General features: G+C 37.1%; 1 protein-coding gene across 4 annotated transcripts in view; it reads right to left on the bottom strand.

Moving 5' to 3' along the window:
• The window catches only part of USH2A (usherin), a 394,090-nt gene that overhangs the window by 282,013 nt on the left and 88,429 nt on the right, over window positions 1-23,648 (bottom strand). For all 4 annotated transcript variants that reach the window (XM_049833600.1, XM_049833601.1, XM_049833602.1 and 1 more), the window contains exons 17-21: window positions 19,680-20,174; window positions 17,651-17,923; window positions 15,998-16,155; window positions 14,671-14,815; window positions 4,288-4,518 (exon numbers count right to left, since the gene is read on the bottom strand). In XM_049833600.1, coding sequence (XP_049689557.1) covers window positions 4,288-4,518; window positions 14,671-14,815; window positions 15,998-16,155; window positions 17,651-17,923; window positions 19,680-20,174 — 1,302 coding nt within the window. The remainder of the gene's footprint in view (window positions 1-4,287; window positions 4,519-14,670; window positions 14,816-15,997; window positions 16,156-17,650; window positions 17,924-19,679; window positions 20,175-23,648) is intronic.

Raw genomic sequence — 23,648 nt, forward strand, 5'->3', positions numbered from 1 at the left:
TTAAACAAGTAGCATTCAAGAGGAATCATATTAAAATAGTAATAGCTAATTCAACTGTTTTTCAAATATCACAAAGAAGCCTTCATCCACCTGAAAAAAATGAATTATTTTATCACTAAATAACTAAAGGCCTCCCTTCTCACATGGATGTGTAATTATAACACCTGACATCAAGCTCAAATTGTATTTTAAGCAATGCATGAAGCATGGTTGGAGGATTTGTTTTGCTCCATTTCATAGAAAGAATATGTATATTATTTACAAAACCCACTACAATGCCACAGAATTGTCAAATTATGTTCAATGTTGTATTTGAAAAGTAGTCTTATTTTGATAGGTCAGGAGGAATGTAACCTTCCACACAACTATCTTGCTACTCTGCAACTTCCTTCTTTTGTAGCAATTGAGTCACCCTTTACACAGTGAGCAGTTCTTACATAGCCCTACAGATACACCGAGTTTCTCTTCATGGAGCCCAACTATATCTCCATAGCATAGAGTCAAGGAGCTTTCTTGTTCATTCATCTGTCCAACTATTTGCAATTTCTACTCTTTCTAAGTATAATAGGCCCTATCTCATCAGCTCTGCCACAGACTTTCTCTCTGGCAATGGGTCAATCAGAGGAAAGAGTCAAAAAGTGATTTGTGTAACCCATGACTGTACTTTAGACAACTAAATCGCAGTCCTGAAACTCCTAGCTCAGATGTCATTGTGCCCCAGAGACATTCAGGGTTCAATTTTCAACCAGTTGCTCTTCGGGCCCAGAAGTTCCTTTACTGAAAGAACCCAGCAGTTTGGCATCTATTTGCTCAATAAAACCTGAAAACTAAACTTCCCTTTATCTGTCCTTAGGAGCTTAATCCAGTATACTTGCTCTAGAAAAAACTATTGCACAGGTTTTTGACAGGATTTTCTACGAAGTTTAAACAGCAGCACTGTTTTTATCTGAAGGCATAGTATGCACCAATATACTCAACAGGGTGCACATGTGCTTTCTCAGGGAGGCACGTTTTCAAAGAAAAAACGTGATCCCCTACTCTCTGTAAAATGAAAAGTTAAAGCTGCCTAACCCTCAGGAGATATTTGTAAGTTACGAATCCTAAAGAGAACATAGTGCCTCAAATTAGAACCAACCTTGATCCTAAGCAGGGCTCATTTACACAGGTGAAAATTAATACATCAGTTTTTATTTCATCCAGTCAGGCACCTCAAGTCCTAACCCTCAACCAAGGAGCAAAAAGGAATCGAGGAAAAATTCTTTTCATAAATATATCTGTTGGCTTGTTCATTGATATTCAAACACACCCTTCAGCATTTCAGCATGCTGTTTTCCATGGATTTTATTCAATGACCTCGAAGGATCTTACTTGTAAGCCTTGGTACGCCTCTGCTAGAAAGCACATGAAGGCCCTAACTTCCTGCAGACCAAACTATTCTCACCCATTTGTCAGCAGCAAAAGCCAGGGTAACATAACATCATGCTCATTACCTTCATCCTAAGGCTTTTTTTGGACCTAGCCATTAGACTCCATCATTAGAGAGATAACAAGTGTAATTTGAATTTAAAAGATATTCAGACACTCGGCTATTTACAGTTCTTCGAACTCCAAGCTTGCCTGTCTACACCCTGTATAAAATAGACAGTACCTCTCTTGACTACTAGGGAACCAGAAAGACAAACACAACAGTTACTGCAGCATTCTGACTCCAGACCAACAGCTGCATCACACAAGTTGTGCTGATAAAGTAAACCACGTCAAGTAACTAATTTGTAAGACCTTCTAGCCATTTCTAAAGGGCCTCCTGTGTTAAGTAGAACCTGAACTTCAGCTCCCCATCTATTAAATCAGAATGAGAGCACTTTGTTGTCTCATGGGGAAGATATGAAGATAAACACCAGAATACCCCAATCTTCAGAGTGATGGGAGATGGATGAGTTCCTTAGCTAAAACAAGAACAATAATCGTTCCTTCGCCTGGTGGTATTTTGATAGATAGAATGACTGCTGTTGTATCAAAGAAATTCAAGGGGTATGAACAAGTATTAGAAATCAAGTCTGCATCTTTTGGGAAATGATATTACAGATGCCTAAAACACTTCTTCACAGTTTGAAGAGTTAAGAAGTCGCATGTGGACAGTTCTGGCAGAAACAATCTTTTTCTCTACCTGACTTCCTCTCGTCTAATGTGTACTCAGAGCACATCTTCCTGTGCAGCTGGAGGCTTTGTTACAGACAGAAGGACACTGCTTAGTATAGCCAGTGTTTATTGCCTAACTTTTTTTTTTTTTTTTAAGATGAATTTGGAAAACTTCCCAGATAATACATCTGCCCCTATTACTTGCACCTCGGAGTGTAAGACCAGCCGGGGAGAGAGTGAGGACAACTGCATTTATTAGCAATGAATAAACTGATCTATCTTTTTCTGGATTAGCAGTGGGAGATCCCAGACGCACTAAGAAGTATCTGTCTGCTGACTGACATATACAAGCTGGCACACTTTTGTGTCAAAAATGTACACAGCTGCATGTACACTGAAGCCGTTCCATCTATAAAGCACAATTGCCAACAGCTTGTCTTCAGAGATGGGTAATAAGAGACAGTCTCAAAACCAAAACAAGTGCAGAGTACAATTAAAGAATATTTTTCATTCCCCTAAGTGCCTTTCTTTCTAAACTCTCCTGGATTTGCTATAATTTTCCCTCCATCATGTTTTAGAAGAAGGAGTGATGATCTACTTGGAAAAACCCCAGATTTATATTTCTCAAAAACTTTATTGAGTTGCCAAGTACTGGAATTAAACATTTTTAGGTAACAAAACAGGCTGATTTAACCTGATTGTCAGTCATTACCAGCAGATGTCTGGACAAATTGCCTAGCATGTTTTGGTTCTAGGTCAACTCCAGACACTCAGACTAATAGCTGGTCGAAAAGAAAGAACACAGTCCAAAGCAGCAATAAATTATATTTATCCACATAGCATTATCAGCCAGCAGGTGTCAGTATGAAGGGAGCCTTATTTTAACATCTTCTCCCAACCTGTCTGTCCAAACTCACTCAAACCACCTCAGCCATCTCAATAAGCCTTATTCAAGGCCTCAGTCTCAGCCTATGGAGCATAACCAAACCCCAGACTGAATCATCGCGCGGGTAAATTAGTGTTGGGCTTGCTTGGTTACAAATAGGCAGGCGCGTTAACAACCCCCCTAGTGCAACACACTCTTTCCTGACACTCTCAGAGACTTCTGATGAGAAGTAGGAAATGTAGTGATACTCACGATTCTTTACCTGTCTGATTAAACTACTTAACACTATCTACATAGTGATAGGGCTGACCGGAGCTCCAGTGAGAAGAACTGCAGCTCACAATTCCTTTGGTGTTTAGATCATCACAACTGACAACAGAAGAAACACATCAAAGATTTTCTTACTAAATATATGGTAAAGGGTGCAAACTGATGTTGGGAAAATCATTGAGCAATTTGGATGAGGAAAGGAGCCCAACAGCTGTTCCTACAGATTCCCACACAGAGACAGGTTTTGCAAGTCAACATGGTGTCAATCTTTAACTAACACATTATCACTTGTTATTATTACTTGACTATCAGTCAAGTAAGCAGCTAGCAAGAAAAAACAATGGAAGTGATCTTCAACTCTTGTTATTTTTAAATCAGATTCACTGAGTGATCATAGAGAGGCAAGAAGGTGTTTTTTGTTTTAAACAAAACCTGAATTTTCACACACGTACTTGCAAGTACCAAGCTATCTGTGCTCACGTATTCTTGCCAGGATTACCTGTCATGGCCCAGAAAACAAGAGATGTCAGCTGAGCGCTCTTCAAATCTTCGGTGTTCTTTTGCACATCGACAATGCTGCATGATTTTGCAGCCCTTATCTGTCTTAACAAACAAGGCTTAGTACCAGGTTAAGTTGTATCACACTGTGGTGTGGCCTTCACACCATCAGCATCTTCTTACCCCAGAAGAATAAATAAAATCCATCTTATATTTACCACAAGGAAATGAGTCAAATATGCAGCAACATTCACCATCACGTACATCTCTATGTCCAAAGGCAAGGGAATACAAATCCCACATGTCCAATAACGTTTTTCACAGGCTTTTTATGTGAGAATCGAAATAGCCCATACATCACTAATAATCACATTATGCTCGTAAATTAAAAACTACAGATTTTACTATGAAAGTTATAGAGAAGATGATAATAAATGGTAAAACAAATGCAGAGTACAATTGGTACATTTTGTAAGTCATTTAAACTCATTTACCTGTAAAGTAAGTATTGGCGGGGAGAGTGGAACTAGCGAATCTGTAATATCCATTTCCTGGGAAACGGATCCCTTTCATTACTTCTGTACTCAATGTAGCTAAAGATGAATCTATCCTTTCCACCTGGTAGATGGGAGAAGGCCCATTAAGTTCTTCAGGTTCATTCCAATTTATCTTTACCGTTGTGCTGTTTATTCCTTCCACACGAGGAGCACTAAGTTTTCTTGGAGCTGTGCATAAAAAAAAAATTATCTAGATATCATTGGCCATAATACTTGGGAAATTATTTATTGCACAGATATCCATAGAAGCTTAACTAGAAAAAAACAAAACCCAAACAACATTCTTAATCTTTAGGAGAACTTGCTTTCAATTCCACAAGAAATACCTTATTTGTTTATTCAGGCTTTGGAAAAATAGCTCTAGCATTATATCCAAAATATATTTTTTTTCATAATCTTTAAGAATCCTTCCTCATAAAAAAGTATATTTGTATTCCTCCCTTGATTAGCCTCTCATGCCATACTCACTGTAAGCATGTATGTGTATGATTTTCACCTTTGGATTTGAGTGAAAGACCAAAGGAGAATTTGAACAGTTAATTAACTCGTTACATCTCAGCAGTATGGTACACGACAACACGAGTCTTTCATCGCTGAACTTATCCTCGTCAACAGAAGCAGAACAGCCATCCGTCCACAGTACTGAAGGCTCATCAGGTTGTTCTCCTCATGGTGCACACACAAGACATTAGCATATGTGCAGATAATTATTCAGTTCAAGAAAATGACCCTCTCTAACTTTTCTCCACTAAAAATGGTGCACAGTATGACTCCATACAAGATTGCTTCCACAAAGGTATCAGCCTAAGATAGATTTATGTTATTACAATAATCCTTCTACCATGAAAACCAATAAGCTGGTAATTCTTTTAAACATTCTGATAGCATTGGTCACTCTATAGCTGAGTTATGAATAATTTTTATTTATTTTTTTTTTTAAATACTGTTCAGTAAGCCACTGGAGGGCAGCATGACCTGTTTGGATAAAGCCATGTCGGCCATACAGGTGGGAAAGAAATGGACCATCACTGGAACAATAAAAGACGTCATCTGGAGAAGTACAAGAACACTCTACTACCTATAGAATCTATATCCATCTTATCTTGCCTTTTTTTCTTCCCCTTCTTTCCCTGATAAAGAAAAGGATTTAACAACAGAAACTTCATTTGTACCCAGGAAGTGAAATACAATGACAACTTGTAAAAATTACTTGTTCCCATAATGACATAGTAAAGAGCAATAAACGCCTTTCAAGAACAATAAAACCTGAATTAAAATATGGGCCTTCAAAAATCTGACATATTACTTCACAGCACAGCATTGTACATAGTGCGAGTTCTTTAGAGGAGAGATTGCTTCGTTTAGAACGAATTAATAACATCCTTTTCAACATTCGTGGGTTTCCAAGATCATTAACATATTTTTCATTTTTCCTATTTGCCTGTAGCATGTTGCTACTTTTTTTTCTTTCTTTCTTTCTTTTTCTTTGCTACCCCCACTCCCCAACTTGGTAAATATTCTTGGAGAAAGCAGGGAGTGGGGAAACTGGGAAACTGCCAATGGCACTATGTGCTGTAAATTCCTGCTTAGGCATCATTTATGACTTCACAATCTAATTAGTATCTCATGCTATGGTAGAAATTTACAATGTCAAAATTGAAGTAATGCAGCGTGAGGTCATAAGCTTTCCTGCACAAGTAGGGCACAGCACTAATGAATTGTGGTATTAATGCACAAGTTGAAATAGAAAACATGGCTTAACAATCAAAACTTCACCTTTGAGGGAACTACTGTACGTCAGCATTTTAAATGCGAACATAAGAGGTTGAGCCCTCCAGTTCAACTTACTGATGTTGAAACGCAAATGCTAAAATTCATTATTTCTAAAACACATACAGCTAACTAACACTCATGACAATAACTATATCTTCCTTTAAAGTCTAGTATTAATAAACGGCAGTTACTTGGACCATAATTATGGTATCTCTGATACCCAAACCTGAAGCTTTTATGGGGCTTATGCAATTAACTACTTAAATGCATCGTAACACTTGCTTCTCTGACAGGGAAGTATTGATTTTTTAATCATTTTCAAGTCTCCTCTAGCACAAATAAATGTACTACAGTTACAGTTAATGCACTGTGTACATGCATTAAACACTGGCATGACACAATTTATTATTTTGTGATATATGGAATAGAAGCCTACCCTTTCAAGAAAGTAACATCCTTGCTATAACATTAGTATTTAAACTACAGTCTCTTTGATGCTTGAGAATTCTTGTGCATCAAGACAGTGGAAGACTGTACATAATACATTACGTAAATAAAAAAAAAAACCAAACCAAAACAAAAAACACCCAAAACCCAAATTCTGCACAGAAACAGACAGGACTGAAAATAAATCTGTAGCACTAGCCCAGCAGGGTACTAAATGCTGAAATTAAAAATATTCAAGACTAAAAGATACAGTATATATTTTCCTAAAGGTGTCACTGTGGTACCTGTAGCTACTTTCTGAAAGATGAATCGACTATAATTTTACCTATTTAATTTTTTTTAGTCACGTTCTGTTAAGACACATCTGTCAAAATAATGAGCGTACTACATTTTAGTGGATTCAAAGTCACATTTTGTGTATTTTAATTATGTAGTTTTAATGTCTTGCTATATAATACATATTTAATATATTATAAAGCTAAAACAGTATTTAAAACCCCATGATTGCTGCATGCCATTGTGTAGCAGAGGGCACAAAAAAGACCAATAAAGACAGATGGTCCATACAGCTTATGTTGAAGTCATATATCTAAATATAGATGTTGCTACACAGGTCATTACAAATAAGCCTTTCCCATGTGTTTATGCACACACATGTACACAAAAATGAAGTTGGTAAGTAAAGAGCAGTTAATTTTGTTTTGTTTGAAATAATATCATTTTAGTTTTAGACTCAAAGACAGATGCCAGCATTTCACTCTGAACAGATGGTAATTCCATCTAATAGTGCATCTCTGTATTAGTAAGGTCTGTTGTGTATACAAACAGTAATAAACACTAGGTAAGGATCAAAATAAATTTTAATTGTTGACATTAAATTCTGGCAGCCACTGTTCTAACGATACAATACTCCTTTCTCAAGTCTGTCAGGTTTACTAATACAACTGCTAAAGCTTTTCCATACTCTGCCAGATTCTTGTCCCAGGAATAACATATTTACACTGTGGCTAAATTTAACAGGCTTACATATGTCTGAATAACTACTGCTCAGCATACTGTAGGTAGGTATTTGTGAACCCTTCCACAGAAGCCTTCAATTAGCCAGTCTGAATAGTTCAGGAAAGCAACAGTAACAAAAAGTATACAGTTTTTAATTTTTGTTCAGTTGAATGCAGAAGGCTTACACACAAATTAAAACAGAAATGTTCAGCAAGTTTGAGGACAAAACATAAAGAAAATATTTTTTTTCATCTGGGAGTTTGCCTTGCAGGCAAAATTACATGCCTCGCCATTGGTCATCCATTTAATTTTTGCTACAAGTTATTAGTCCAGAGGACCCTGAGATTGCCGCAGCATTTCTTGTATGACCTTTTCTTTCTCTGTGCTTCACAACAGTATTTCAATAGTAAATGAGTCAAGAAATAATACTTACGTCTTCTGACAATATTTTGATTTTTTTAGAAGATTCTTTGGAGTCCGTTTTGGACTCTTCCCAAAAAAAAGAATAAAAACCAGCCATAATGGACATCAAAAGAAAATTTAATAACACAGATATGTTACAATCATATTTCTTTAAAAATAGATGTAGTACACAGTATTTTTAAAAAATCATGAAAAATATATTGCTTCCACCATATGGGACAACCAACGACTCACCAACCGATTTAAGATGCAGCATATTGAGCTGACCATATGTTACAGTGCTGTTGAATGGCTGAGTGATTCATGCCCGTCACATTCTAGTATATCAATTAAAGCTCCTTGAAGTCTGCATGATTTGTGTCTCTGTTATTAAACCCTGCTAATTCATCCCACTTACACATCTGTTATAAATCTCTAGGAGTGCTGCATGATTCATGGCAATCTGTGAGCATGGTACAGCAAATTCTTCTCCTTGTAATTAACAGTAAATTGTTTTACTGCCATGCAATGAATTTTTCAGTTATATTGCAAATGAACTCCTAAATGCACGGTTCTTTCCTAAGAACTGACTTATATTATTAGGCAATTAAAAAGTATTGCTTTGAACCAAAAGCTTTTAATCAAGAGGAATGCAACTTAAACATAGCTTAAAAACCTTGCAAATTTGACACAGAGGGAAAAGAACAAACTGAGCTATTTTCTGAAGTATAATGTGTGGTTGGTAGGGGAGAAGAAACAAATAACTTTTGAGTCCCTACTAATTTCCTGAAACTCAAAGAGCAGTTTAACTACAGCTTGAACACTTGGCAAGACAAGTTTTAGCAGATACTATTTATCTCAGAAGTTATTTAAGTCATCTGTCATTACGAAATTTCTCAGATTACTTTACACTTTTCTAATTGTAAAACAGTGTCTTTATTCTTGAAATAAATAATTGGATAATTAGCCAAGCTGAATCATCAGAGGATTCCAATGCTGCTCAAGTGTTCTTGTCAAAGGTGAAGCAAATTCATTTCAGCTTTGCCTCTGCAGCTTTCTGAAGAGACTTTGATTTTTTTCCTGCTACATTCTTGGCAGCAGCCTCAAATTCATGAGTCCATACATCAAGTCAGTAGTTTAACAACAAATGAAATTAAATTCAAAGAAGGGAAACTAATTGAAGGACAGCAACAAAAGTGTTTGGTAATGTGCTTTTTAATATGGCACGCCACATTTGCATGATAATTTTTCCTTTTTAGCATGGAGCAGAAAGTGACTAGCTTAATGAGGGATTATTCAAGACAGGAATGAACAAAATGCATTCATAACTAAGAACAAAGATTGTATTATGAAACGGAAACAGGCAACTGCCGAGAAGTAACTGGATGATTGGTTTATGCATTATGAATAAAAAGGTAGAAAAATATTTATATTAGTATTCACTAATGACTATATATACAAGATTGTTGTAATTAAAATTATAAATTAACATATTAAGAGTGCTTGTTTAATCACTTTGGGTCCTATTCACAACAAAGAGACTTATGTACATGCATGCAAAACAATCTGTGTTTTCAGGCCAGCAGCAAATGGCCCTCGTATTTCTCTTCTGTAACAAAGGAAAATATACATTACTTATTACCTGTTTAACGGGTATTTGTGATTTTAAAATTGAGGCATAGCATTTTGTAGAAAAGCAGTCTATGACAGGCATAAACAAATGCTGTATTGCCATGACAAATGGGTTGAGGCTTTTGAAAAGGGCTTGCACTGAACCTTATTCATGAATGGAAAAAATGGACAAATTACTCAGATTAAAAGGGTAATCGAAAAGAAAACGACATCAAGGAGTGTAAGACAGCCCAGAAAGCCCATCAGCATCATTACCCCAGCAAACCCAGAGGCAACTCCAAAGCCACCAATACAACTGCTTGAGAAGTCTGCCAAGAAGCCAGATGCAGCTGGTGCTGGAAGAATATCTTCTACAAATTAGCTTCTGAACCCTGTAATTGCCATCAAAAGCAAAGGATCAGGAATGCAGTGTGCTGGGGTAAATGGCAGCGATCACAAAGCCATACTTTGGTGTGTCTTAAAAAATGCTTTTTAAATGAAGTTTAAAAAAAAAATTAAGAAGGGCAAAGGAAAGACAAACTTAATTACAAGAAATAAACTCAGTCACACAGTAGTTAATGAAACATAGTTGTATAGATTGTTTAAGGCACCCTTTGACTATCTGATTTGAGAGGGGTAGCATAAGCAATTGTAGTAGTCCAAGCACTCACATGGCTAATTCCTTCCTGTTGAATTGTCAGAAATTGCTGGGAATAAAAAGGAGTTTCTCTGCCTGACTGAAAAATTTGGAAAACGCATTTTTTGTCTTAGTGGGTGCTGCAAAGAACAATGCAATTCATAATTTTATGCAAACACATTGTCCAAAAAAAATAATATCACTTTTAATGGACCAGGTCTTTCACTGGTACTAGCTAGGATAGTTCTATAGATTCCAAGGTACCAGCTCAGAATCCTACACAAGATAAAACCACAGAGCAAAAAGCACTTCTGAAAATAAAAAAATAGCCTATGACCTGGTAAACAACAGCAGGATGAATGTCATTCTCAAAAATAAACAGGAACTTGAACTCAGCAGAACCTAGAGAAAGGAATAAAGTAAAATGTGACTCTAGGTGTAGAGAAGAAAAATGTGTAACTACTGTTCAGTATTGCTTTCAGTTACACACATGCAGTTCCACTTGATGATCTTGGGGTAGCAAAGACAAAAATGAAGCTCAAATTGGATTCAAAATTTTCCAAGTATTAAAAATGAACTTATTCCCATGTATCAGCCAAGGCTTTCAATAGCATGTGCACAATATTGCAGTGCATAAAGCATATTTAAAATACCACAAGGATTGTGGAATGTGTATCCTCTTAATTTAAGGTTTAAAAGACTGATCAAAACAGTATGAAATACTTTAAGTATTTGAGTCTTTAAAAGCCAACTATTTGTGTATTTATATCTGAACATACCAAAACTGAGGTTCGCGTTCTGTCCAGTCACCCGCTCTTTGAGTAACAGAATTAACAGGGTTAATTCTCTTCTTCCGTCCATTACCTTGACATGCTTGCTTTGATCTTTCATCCCAATACTGGATTACCACCTAACACCTAATCTTCCAACACTTTTTACCATTTTTGGAGCTGGTCACACATCAGGCATACCTGTGCAAGTTCTTTTATTTATCACACCTATTCTTCCTGGTTTCGCATGCATTTGTGACAGCTTCCACTCAGCTTTTTTATAAAACAACTTGATTCTTAATAATTCTGTTTTATTTGCTTCCTCATTCTCTCGTCACATTCTTCTGACTTAATTGTCTTCTTTTATTGCCACTTCCAAAAATCATGGGTGTATATATTGGTGAGGAGGAGGTTTTTTGGCAATCTGAGAGACACAAGGACGTATGGCTGATTGTAGCTTTCTTTCACTCTCCTCCTGCAAAGCTACTTATGACATATCCCTTGTATGGATGCCTATATTGAACCAGGTTAGAAGGGATCTACTTGTTATGTTTGCTTCTGAATTATTTTAACCAAGTTTAAGTTATAATCCAAAAGACTTGTCATTGAAAGATCAGCAGACTTTCTGATGCTTCTGCTCCCTTAGGTCTTACCCCTAAATTCTGCCCCTGACTGCAAAAGTCTCTTTTCTTTGTCTTTTAAATCCTCTCTCAAAACCTCTTGCTTTTCTTCCTCAGCATTTTTGTTTCTAATGATTTCATGTCCTTGTTTCTGCCCTTGTTTTTATTTGCTGTGTTACGCCATATAAAAAAAAAAAAAAAGTTGCCAGAGAAAAAGAATGATCGATTTTGAATAGTATCTTTTTTTATAGCTAGTATTCAAATTAACCTAATGAACATTAACAAAACTTAAAAATTACTTGAGACTTCTAGTGGCAAGTTTTAGAAGGCATTGGCAATTCCAAAAGCAAGCTCCTTGCTAATATACATCCATTGGACATGCCAAAATCACAGTCATCAAGCTACCCATTGATTTAAATACTCCATGTGATAAATCAGTATACGCCACACATGGAAGGAGTAGGGATGGTTTTCCATTATCCTCCTCAGGATCAGAGGAGGAGAATTAGTCTAATTTAGTATAACCTCTAGCCCAACTTGGAACACAATTCAAAGCTCCTGGATTGTGTTACAATGCAAGGGGACCATCATGCTGGAGCACATTTCAGTCAAGACTTCCTCCAAAAAGCTCCCTTTGCCAGGGCATGGAGGGGGACTGGCATCCAGCCAGGGAGGCTGTCTCAGTGCCAGGGAGACATTCCTTCACAAAACAGAACTCCTCAACAGTCCTAGAAAGGCCATTTTAATTTCATTTTGCACCGTTCAATGACACAAAAGAATATTAATGGACTAAGGCTTGATCATCTGTTTTTACAAATGATGGGGACTGGTTTCTCCTAACTTTGTTCCAAGCCTGAACTCACTTTAACCTAGAAGTCACCACATAAGTAGTGTTTCTTTTAAATTTTCTTTGGAAACACAGTTTTACAGAACTTCACAAAACGGAACATGCACACACAAAAAACCCCTGATGGAGGTTATTAAACAATTTTCTCCAGAAATGAAAAATGTGAATGGTGGAAGATAAAATTACAGGCAAAATTTAAGTGTTTTACTCTTCAGTTTGTCAAAATTTAAGACATTGCATTAACATGCTTTAAAAACATAAAAGTAACCCGATACGGGACGGATTTTTTGCTTCCAAGGTTTACAACAGTAAGCAGGAAAAGGCTACACTGCAAAACAACTAATAAATAAGGATGTGTCTATTATTCTATTTTGTATTCTCCTGTCTTCTCGAATGTGATAGGACTCTAAGTATTAACACAACCAGGGAGGAGATGGTCATAAACAAGCTGTCAAGCATAACTAAGCTATTGTTTCTGAATCTTTTAATAAATGTATAAATGCAAAGTTGGATCATTTGTAGTAATAAGATGTGCCTTTTAGGCCATATTTGTTTCCATGGTTATCAGCATAGATATGCCGTTCCTTGCATGGCTGTGTGGTATGGGATAAAGTCATACTCATACAAGTAGGAGGCTCTGTAGATGGCCAGCTTGAAAATTTAAGAGGTAGCAGTATAAGGAAACAAAATAAATTTTGAAATCAGCAATTTAGCAAGAGAGAGGACTGACAGAACAATCTTTGCCCACTGAAACACAAAGTCAATTAGGTGAATCAAGGAACAAATCATCTATCTTCCACTTGAGAACAAATGAAAAGGCAATTAAATAAATAGACAGATGAAGAACAGAGGGCAGACTAGAGATAATATACCAACAGCTTAAATTCCACTTCAGTTCATGTATATAAAGCTTCCTATTTACTGGCTCTGGGCAACTCCTCATTCCCTGTCTAGAAGCTCCTATAGTTCTTCACTGATTACACAGAGGAGCTTTGATGGAATTCAGGCAACTCAAATACAGCCCAGGGAGCCTAGGAAAACATTCTGCATAGCAGAAATTTTCAGATTTTTTTCCCTATGGGAGACCAAATTACATAAGAGAGGTAATTTCAAAGATCATAATCACAACATCCATATGACAACACCACTAATTGCTTAACTAAAAATGCTAACATTTTGGAAGTAATTAATGTGTTTTAAATGCCTATACCAAAGGAAACCACACTGTTAAGCAGTCAGCTCTCTGCAGGTGACCACCAGTATGTCACATAGCATGGATTTTGAGCTTTTATTTATAGTATTAAAGAGCTGTACTGACTACCTCATTCCATGAATAGAGAGACCTGTGAAGCTGATTTTTCCTAACAATTTCTCTCTTAAGACCCTCTTGATCTTCTGATGTCTAAGAAGTGAGTTCATGCCAGTCTGTTCTTTAAAGTAAATACAGGCATTCTCCATCTCTGTTCTATACTGATGGTTATTTCCCCTAAATTTGTAGAAAGTTAGTACCTTTGAAATCCATGACACACGTGGTTTAAATTAACTTGAAGACTCAACATTTATTAAGGTGCACAGACACATATATGGAGTCTAAGTATTGTTTCCATAGGAAAGTCTGAGTATACATATCTACAAAGCAAAAACTCATAAATATCAGGGGCTAAATAAATAAACATTTGCAAAAAAGCAGACCCAAAGCATGTATGTTGCTTCTGATTTAGACACACAAATAAACTCTAACATATGTACATAGTGTAATACAAAAACCATGCAACTCCTCTTTCATGGCTTAAGAAAGGCATTGGCACAGCATGTGCATTTTACATGCCATGTCATGCAAACATGACACACATGCTAAAAAACCCGAACAACAAATTAACAACTTCTTAGCATCATAAACGAATGAATGGGTTCAGCCGCATTTCTGTACATTTACCATTTAAATAAACAGGAACAAAAATATACATGTCCATACATAACCTGCAATTGAGAGAGCAGTACACAAATCCTATTGCCATAATAGTGTACCTTAAACTTTCATGGAAAACATTTTGGTTTTAATCTGTCAAGATAAACAAATAACAATTAAGCAAGTCACTTTGTATTAATACAACACCTACCCCTGTCACTGTGCATCAAACTATGATCATCTTAATGGTATTCATTAGTAAACTGTGTGTCAGCTTTGCATTTTGATACAGATCGTTTCCTTACCAGCTGCCAAGGTTTGCCCCATGCTTGGCTCACTGGTTACACAACCAATTTGATTGCAGAGAGTAACAGTAAAGTTGTACGTCCTGTAAGGTTTTAATCCTGTCGCTACATAGGATAGCTCATGAGCCTCAGCTATATGCAAAACCTGCAAAGCAAACAGATTGGAAGAGAACAGCTGGTTAATAATATTTTCATTCCTATTAATTGATGGCATGCTCACTAATAAGAAGCTTGTGTCTGAATTTGCAGATTCCTTCATTTAGATGTGGAAAAGCCTGCAAAGATCGAGGGAGAATATTTTAGAGAATCTGAACAAGCTAGGATTTAGGTGATAATACTTCCCATCACACTGTTTTATGAGGTAATAAGCCAGTTCCTGAGTGGATAAATGAGGAAACAAAGTTATTGCCTCATAAAATGTGTGGTGGTGCGGTTATCACTACAAACAGTGCAGCTACAATCCAGATGACGAAGATGACACTATTAAGTGGTGAAATCTGACCACCATTGAATGAGTGACATGATTAGCAGGTATAAGGAGGGAGGGGAAATAACCAATACCTACAGACATTTGAATCTGCTTTACTTTAACATTACTTTAAGCTATCAGAGAGAGTACAACCGAATAAAATGTATTTTCAGTAACTTCTTTATCAGATGTTTATTTAGATGAAAAATCTTGCAAGCCTGAGACCACAAGTAATTTACATTTATGTATTGTTACAACAGCTCCAGGAGCAATAGTATCCCCACTTCATAGACAAATAAACTGAGGCCCATCTGTGGTACCACTGAAAGACAAAACCAGCTCTTAAATGAGAAACACAATAGCAGAGCACCAGATCCACTCCCACATTCTGATTACCTATCATATTTCTTTGCTCATTCCTAAGCTTTTAGCTTACTACTACTGCCACGGTATTTGTTTGCCAAACCCAGTCACTCAAAAAATCACAACAGTATTTTAAAATCGCATATTTAGACTTTATAAAGTTGGTTTTCTGCTATTTTAGGTTTCCCCACTTCAAAGATTTGTCCATTATCCAGGAAGCCAGACAGGTACCTTTCTTAATGAAAATGTACATTCCTACAAAACAACACGGCTTTAAATATATCAGCAAATATAGCAATAATACAGAATCAGAACACGCAAAGATCAAGGTAATTTAAGTGTTGTTGCTCAATCCCATCCCTAATAATTTTGAATCTCACCCACTACTGAAAACAAGTCAGCTCAGTAATACAACTTAAAACCCAGAAGTAGTGTATAACATTACAGAGCACATAAGATAAACTGATAGGAAAAACTTAATGTAACCAACAATACCTGAGAAAATGGTGGCAAGAACCTTTGTTCTGTCATCAAACTGATGCTGTATCCCATCACTTTTCCTCTTGCTAAATTATCTCCAGGTTTTTCCCATGATACATTGAGGGAATATGGTGAAAGAGGGAATACTGATGGAGATGGCATGAACACTGGGGCTGAAAAAAGATTAATATAACAACATTCATAAAATAAGTGAACAATGTGCGTCATGCAAGCTTTCTCATTGTATTTGTAAAATACCATTTCAGACAGTCTTTTTGTTTTTATTCTTTTTTTAACCTTATTTTCAAAGTCTAACTGGAATTTTCATATTATTTTGATATTACATAAGAAGTACCTCACCCATCATTCTCCTGTTTTCTACTCTGGCCATGAACGCAGAATAAAACTCTGGCTATGTCTTCAAAGAAATACCAAACACTAAAGTCCTAACCCCTGTAGCAGGTAGGAAAGTACATACAAATGAATAGGTCTTGAAGAAGAACTTCATGCAACCTGGGAAAAAACTGATAAAAGCAAAAAGTGTTCAATACTTCAGCATCTTAAAAGCAATTTTGTTTGCTAGGCCAGTTTGAAATTAACATGTCTCTCACTTCTTACAAAACAGTTCCCCTGTCTTCCATAGTAAATCTGTAAAAGGATTGTTTGCACTGCAGTTAAATCCCCACCTGATTACTCTGTAATAATAGCATACCAACTCATAGCACTTCTGCTACGTACAAACAACCACACTAATGGACCTCTTCCCAAATACAATTTAACACTTTTATAACATATAGTATTTAAGAACAGATAAGCACAAAGACTCATTTTGAAAGGGGAATTAGTTTAGCCTGCTGTTTTGCAGGAGCAAACGACTGAGGACATGATTTTCAAGCTAACAGCAAACAAAAGCATCAGGGATGTAACAGAGATGTTTAATTGCAAAACATAGGCTCTATCAGCCTAAAAAACCTTAGATCTCTAATGAAAGCACTGAAATAAATAGCTGTTATTTCAAATAATATGTCAAGTGGCAAGCCCTTTTGAAAATCTGAACAGAAGGGTCATAATAAGAGGCACTGTGAACTGGTTAAACTTCTGAAAAAAGTGGTCCATATTATAACACTTGGCTTCCATAAAAGCATATGAAAAGTTTCAAGCACTATACTCCTGAAAAGGTAACCTTCTCAAGTTCTTAAAAAAAATTGCTTTCTAAACAGTCAATGTTCAGGAAAACTCATTAGAACCTCCTTTCTGTATATATGTACCTTCTTGGATGACATTGCTGATTCACACCAACTGTTAAAACATTTGTGACAAAACCAATCTTTTTTCATGTTTTCTCCCTTTAAAGAACACATATAACAACCAGGGAAACAGGGGAGAATTTGAACGCTGCTTGGTAGATTTTTCAATCGTGTAGTTTGGAAATTTTAGTTTAATTGACAGGGATTATTTTCTTCAACAATATGATTTTATGGTGAAGAAAATGGGTTTTGCTTAACACGCTAAATTCTGAGATAATCTGACCTATCTTTAATTAGTTTAAAAATGAGAATGTGTCCCTATTTGAATCATCACTAGACACATTCTATTGAAAAAAAAATTAAGAATGCATTCTAATTTAGTTTTTCCTTTCATTTGTATCAAATTCAAACCAATACTTACCAGCCTCTCCTGTTTGTCCTGATATCCAGTCTGAAGATATGCTACCTGCCATGTTTATTGCTAGAACATAAAATTCATACTCTGTGAATGGCTCCAGATCAGTGACTGTGGTACTGGTCTGTGGTGGAGCCAGGGCATTTTCATTAGGAGACTCCATAAGTGGTTGAGGACTGAGCCATCCACTGCTTTGGAAAATACGAATTTCTGGAGGAAGAAAATTCCCAGCTGGTTTAAATTTTTTTCTCATATAAAGTTCATATCTTATAATTATGCCTAGAGAAAAAAGCAAGCCAGAAAAATTAGTGCATTTAAACGATTTCTGGAGTTCTACTAAAATCCCAACACCAATATATTTAATGAGCTAAGAATCAATCAATCAATCAATATCATAGAAAACACGGCATTAGAAGTTTTCCTCATTTCTGCTACTTTCATCCAAATGCTTGCTTTGGTATTTCTTGCATTACACTGTTGATTTTTCCCTCCATGCAGTTTTGGGATTTGAGAACAAATGGCTGGATTACAGTATGAGTTCTACTGCCCTCACTGGAAGATGGTATCCTAAATTTCTGATCAAATGTTACTGGAAATTACTTCAGGCCTCTGACTTTCAAGGGGATATTTAAATGTTGGGGAGAGGGAGGGTATTGTTATTTTTCTTACGCAATAGGTAGGGAATTTTTGAGTGACAGTTTAATGCTAACCTTTTAGAACACACTACTGGATAGGAGATATGTGCATGTGTCAGTTTTCCATCAACGTAAACCTATTACGTACGCAGGAAGGTCTCACCGCTTTGGGGAAAAAAACCCCAAACTTCAGTATTGTGGTATGAAGTGATACATGACCTAAGCTGGATCGTGGAAGCAGTTTAACTGTAAGGACAGACTGTAAGAGAGCTGACTGGAGATTTCCCAAATGGAAAAGATGTAACATAGCAAAGGCAGGAGATAGTTAATTACCATATAATGTATATATTTGGGGCTGTATTCATGCACAGAACTGGAGAGGTTGCTTGGGAGAAACAGCTTCTCTCTTTATCATTGGAAAGAGCAGGAAATCTGACCAGACGTCAAAAGAAACATGAGAGTATTGCTTATATCTGCCTGTGCTGGCAATTACATGTATGTAATGGCTACAGAGTAAACTATGAAGAGTATATGCTACAGGTTGAGGGACAAGTGCTAACAGCAACTATCATGACCTGCATTGTAGGAACTGCCCCTCTTAAATACGTACAGGCACTCTTGTGCAGGCGTTCCTCCTGTCTAATCTGGTAATAGCTGGCAAATGAGACGTTCAAAGAGAAAGCTGAGCTCCCCATACACAGATGCCCATTTTGTGAGCAGATCAAAATACTTGTTTTCTCATGCACAAATACTTGTGCATGTAAGTGCAAGTTCACAAAACTCCATTGCACATACATTAGAAGATAAAGTGTTTACCAGTAAAATCTGTGGCATCACAAAAGTATCCTACAACAGCTGCTTTCTCAGTTTCAAAAACCTAAAATACTATTACGCAAGTTAGATCAGCAACTCTTGGCAATCGCCTAATCCCTAACAAAGTTATACTGGTAATAGAATTAGTTACTACACATGACGGATGGTTTTAAAAACAGACTTCTCTGTTAATTCTTAGATTTTTTTTTCTTTCCATAACTGTTATCTGCTTATTTATTCTTTGTCAGGCAATATCACCACATCTGTCTGAACTAGCCGATCTGGCAAATTAGGGAAAAATTAATTTTACTGTAAATGTTTAATTATAAATGTGATTTTTTTTGCTGCAGCAGATGCCGCTAAGGGCTAAAACCTGGACCTAACACATTCAGTTGGAGTTCTGGACTCCAAAAGAACAAAACACAGACTCTGAGGATACGTTTAGTGGCAGACAGGCAAATTAAGACAATGCCTTACTTCACTCTCAGTTTATGTTGCATGGATAAGGATATTCTAACCAGATTTGAGAAAACGCTGCTTTTTCTTTGCAAAATCTTTGACTTACAAAAGTAAATACAATGTCCTACCATTTGGTTTCTCAGGTGGTGACCATTCCACAGCCAGTTCTGTAGAGCTGATGGTTTCTATCATCGGTGGATGTAGCCCTTCTGGAGGGGCTTGTGCAGTAATTACTGTTACTGGCTGGCTCTTTAAGCAGCCTCCACTAGTACAAGCTTGCACAGAAAAAACATACTTTGTAAATGGAATGAGATTCCAAATAATTGCTGAAGTTTTTAAGCCTTCATACTGACCACAAGACTGAAGATCAACCAAGCTAGTACATGTCAAAATGTATTTCTCTATGGGCCCAGATTCATTGGAGAGGCTTGTCCAGTAAAGTAAAACAGAACGGTGACTAACAGGAAAGACAGGATTTAAATGCAAGCTTCCTGTAGGCGTCCCAGATTTTGTTCTGTATGTCACTGAGGCACTTCTTGTAAAACCATGAACGTTGCTGGCTTGGACATAATAGGAATAGAAGGTATATGGAGATAACATGCTATCAGTGAAGGTCTGAACACCTAAAACAAACAGGTGAGAAGACAATTGTATCAGTTTAACACATTAAAAATAATCTTAATTTGCATACTTAAAAAGGCTTTCCAGCCCTAATCCAAGCCGTAATATATTTATGCCCATTTGCATGCTCTTCTTGAGATCATTATGAACGTTGTAACTTCTCAACATTTTTTTTAAACAGGAAAAAACCTCCTCCCCTATTCTCTTCTTCACCTGCACATTGGCATCACTAGAAAAATATTTTTTTCCACTGAATGTCTCCTAGTTCCTGCTTTAATTATGAACAAGATTAATACAATCATCTTCTTATTCCTCCTTGGCTTGGAAATAATTATTTCAAATGTAAATCAGCATCAATAATAGCGGATCTGATTTAGAAAAAAACCCCAAACCATTCTGTAAATTTTCACACCTTTGTTTTTGATTCATTTCATAGTGTAAGACCAAATATTTCATCTTTCTGTGCTTTCACTTCCCCATTTCTAAAATAGTGCTTAACAGTTCATTTGTAAAGCATTTGGTGTTCGATGAAAAGTGAAACAGAAGTGCAAATTATTAAAAAGGTATATCCAAAACCTGTATTTACCTTTTTCACCCACTACTTGCCATTACTCTAGATAGCTTTTTAGCAGCAATGACTATGAATAGCTCCTGGGTATATCCCAGAAGCAGTTACACATCTTAGTCATCACAGCACAATATGAATTTATGTACAACCATACCACCATACATGGTTTTGCCTTAAGAAATAGTGAACATAGAGTAATATATTACATGCCAGAGCACAGACACTCTTAAACTTTTTCAAAGCAAATGGAGAGGACACAGCTATTTCTAAGTCCTCTCTGTATGTCTGCACTGGCAAGCCAGCCCTGAGTACAACTTAAAGAAGACCACCACAAAATTATGAGTATTGCTAGATATTCAGCCCTTGACATTGTAGTACAAAAGCAGCAGTGTCAGCCCAGTAATTGCCTACAGTGCTTCAACTACCTAGAGCAATCACAAACTTATCCCTGGAGTCTAGTAATAAGGAGCGTGGGTAATCTCATCTTCCTGCCTTTCAAACCCTGGTACTTCAGGCAACCCAGCAGCAGCAATGGTTATTGCAACATCCTTGTGCATTAGTAGTGAGCAGGCAAGCGATACGGCAGACTTCAGTCCTGACAGCAAGATTCAGCTCTTTATTCTTCAGCTTTTGGGTTAGCATGCCGTTCACAACTGTGGGTGCAAGTACTCCAGTGTACTGTAGAATTGTTAAGCCCTTTCTGAGCTGCTTGGACACACCTGTGCTATGTGAAGCGCTTCTGGGCACAAGAGTGGGTACCAAAGCCAATTTGACAAGTGTTAGACAAGACTCTTGGACAGGCTGGCAAGAATCCTTGGAGCAGGAGCATGACAACCAGTTGCTGTGAAGGACACTGGCAAGTAGGAACTTGCCATGTGTCCAGTTTCCGATTTTGTCTCCAGAGAAAAGAATGGCCACAGATACAGCACAAGTCAGTGTGCTAGAAACCTGGGAAAGCTGCACTTTATGGGATGACAGGATCACCACCCTGTGGGTCTTCAATTCAAAAGAGCCACAGAGAAGAAAAAAAAGCATGCAAGGAAAAAAAAAAGAAAATAAGAAATAAAAAACCCACAGTGAGACTGCTATCATCAGCAGCAAGTACCACAAATCCTCATGAGATGACAAAACAGGAGTACCCCCTGAACTAGATTCTACGACCTCACCCTGCCCCCCCCCCCCCCCCCGGAACCCATCCCTGCTCTAGAACCACATGCTGACCTGGAACCTGATCTAGACCCATCAAGCAAGCCTGAATGTGATCTAGAACCAACCAGAGCTAGACCACGACCTAGACCCACTAAGCAAGCTAGAACCTGCTCTGGAACCAAGAAACTGCCCTGAAACAACAAGCCAGCTAGAACATGATCTAGAACTGCCTCCCTACCAAACCGCCAACTCCAGAACTCATACCTGCTCTACAAACCACCTCACCAATACCACCCTAGCTCTACAACCAACCAAGCCGCAAAACCCAGCCTCTGGAATGGACGGGGACTCTAGGACCAACCCAGACCCTAGGGCCCCAGGTCTAATGTTGACAGCAAGCACGTTACTTTCCCCTTTTCAAGTACAGGGATCAGAAGAGGCAGATCACCCAGAATGCTGATATTGTCTACCAGAAAAGTAACCAGCCCCATCTCAACATTACGAGAAAGTTCATTCAGTACTGATGAACACCTGATCACCAGATAGCAACTTTATTGCAACAGGAATATAGGCCAGATAAAATTGGATAATGCCAAAATGTAGAAGTTTCTACATTCCTCAGGTGAACAACTCCACCAAATATTGAGCTACATTTATAAAAAATTAGAACCAACATGATTTGGAGTTAGAATTGTAAGTAACTTTTGCCATTTTTTCACATTTTAGAGCAAGTATTTCCTTTTATCCTTGAGACAAGGATTGGTACCTTCTGAGCCCTTGTTTCCCAGAGCAGTTAGGAAAACATTGTTTTAACTGAGCATTCTGCAATACTATCAGCCAGATCACCAGGCCAATTTAGATTATTGTTCTTAATTTTCCTTGGGAAGTTCAATGTTTCTATAAAACTCACATTTAGTCATAAGATAATGTTCATCCAGTTGCACTCTCGGGGCATTTCATAAGCATTACAAATTTCACACTATACTGAGAAGAAAGTAACATTACCACAAGTTCTGACAGCATTAACAATGTGTTCTTGCTAGTCAAACACCAGCAGATGATTTCACATCATTAATTAGGGGGATGGCCAGGAAATCGTTTTTGCCAGGAAGCACCTTTTGAAACCAATTCTATGTTTTTACAAAATAATTTTTTGTTAAATAGAAACATGCTAATGTCTTGTTATCCAGCTAAATACATTCAGAATTTTTCACTGTCTACAAAGTATGTAGGTACAGTCATGAAATAACATCCTCAACAACGCACTCAGTTTCAAGTACATTCCTAAGCACAAATTCATGACAACAGAGCTTTTCTTTTGAAATGAATTTATATTCTTACTAAAATTAGGCTTTTAAGCCAAATTAAGGAATTGGAGTATTTTCTATTAGCGCTCTAAAATTTTGCAATGTTTCTTTCTCTCTTCTCAATCACTTAATCCCATGCTTACATGGGGTCGCCTATCTTTCCTCATGGTATGTACTGTGGAGTGTCCAAATTCACAGCATAAGCCACAGAGTAATAAACTGTAACACAGCAGCATGCACCAGAACATAAAAACGTCAGGTGCACTCCAAAGGATCTGTGCTTGCACTGAACAATAGTCTTTTATTTTTCCCTCCAGGATACATGACAATAATTAGAAAGACTCAACTTCTGCAAAATATTAATGCTGCATTTGTATGAAAATGCAACAAACTGAAGTTGCTAGAACAGAAATTACTCAGTGGCATCAAACCACACCCATCTTAACAAAATC

This window comes from Accipiter gentilis, chromosome 30, assembly GCF_929443795.1.
Source record: "Accipiter gentilis chromosome 30, bAccGen1.1, whole genome shotgun sequence".
In the NCBI taxonomy this organism is placed as follows: Eukaryota; Metazoa; Chordata; class Aves; order Accipitriformes; family Accipitridae; genus Astur; species Astur gentilis.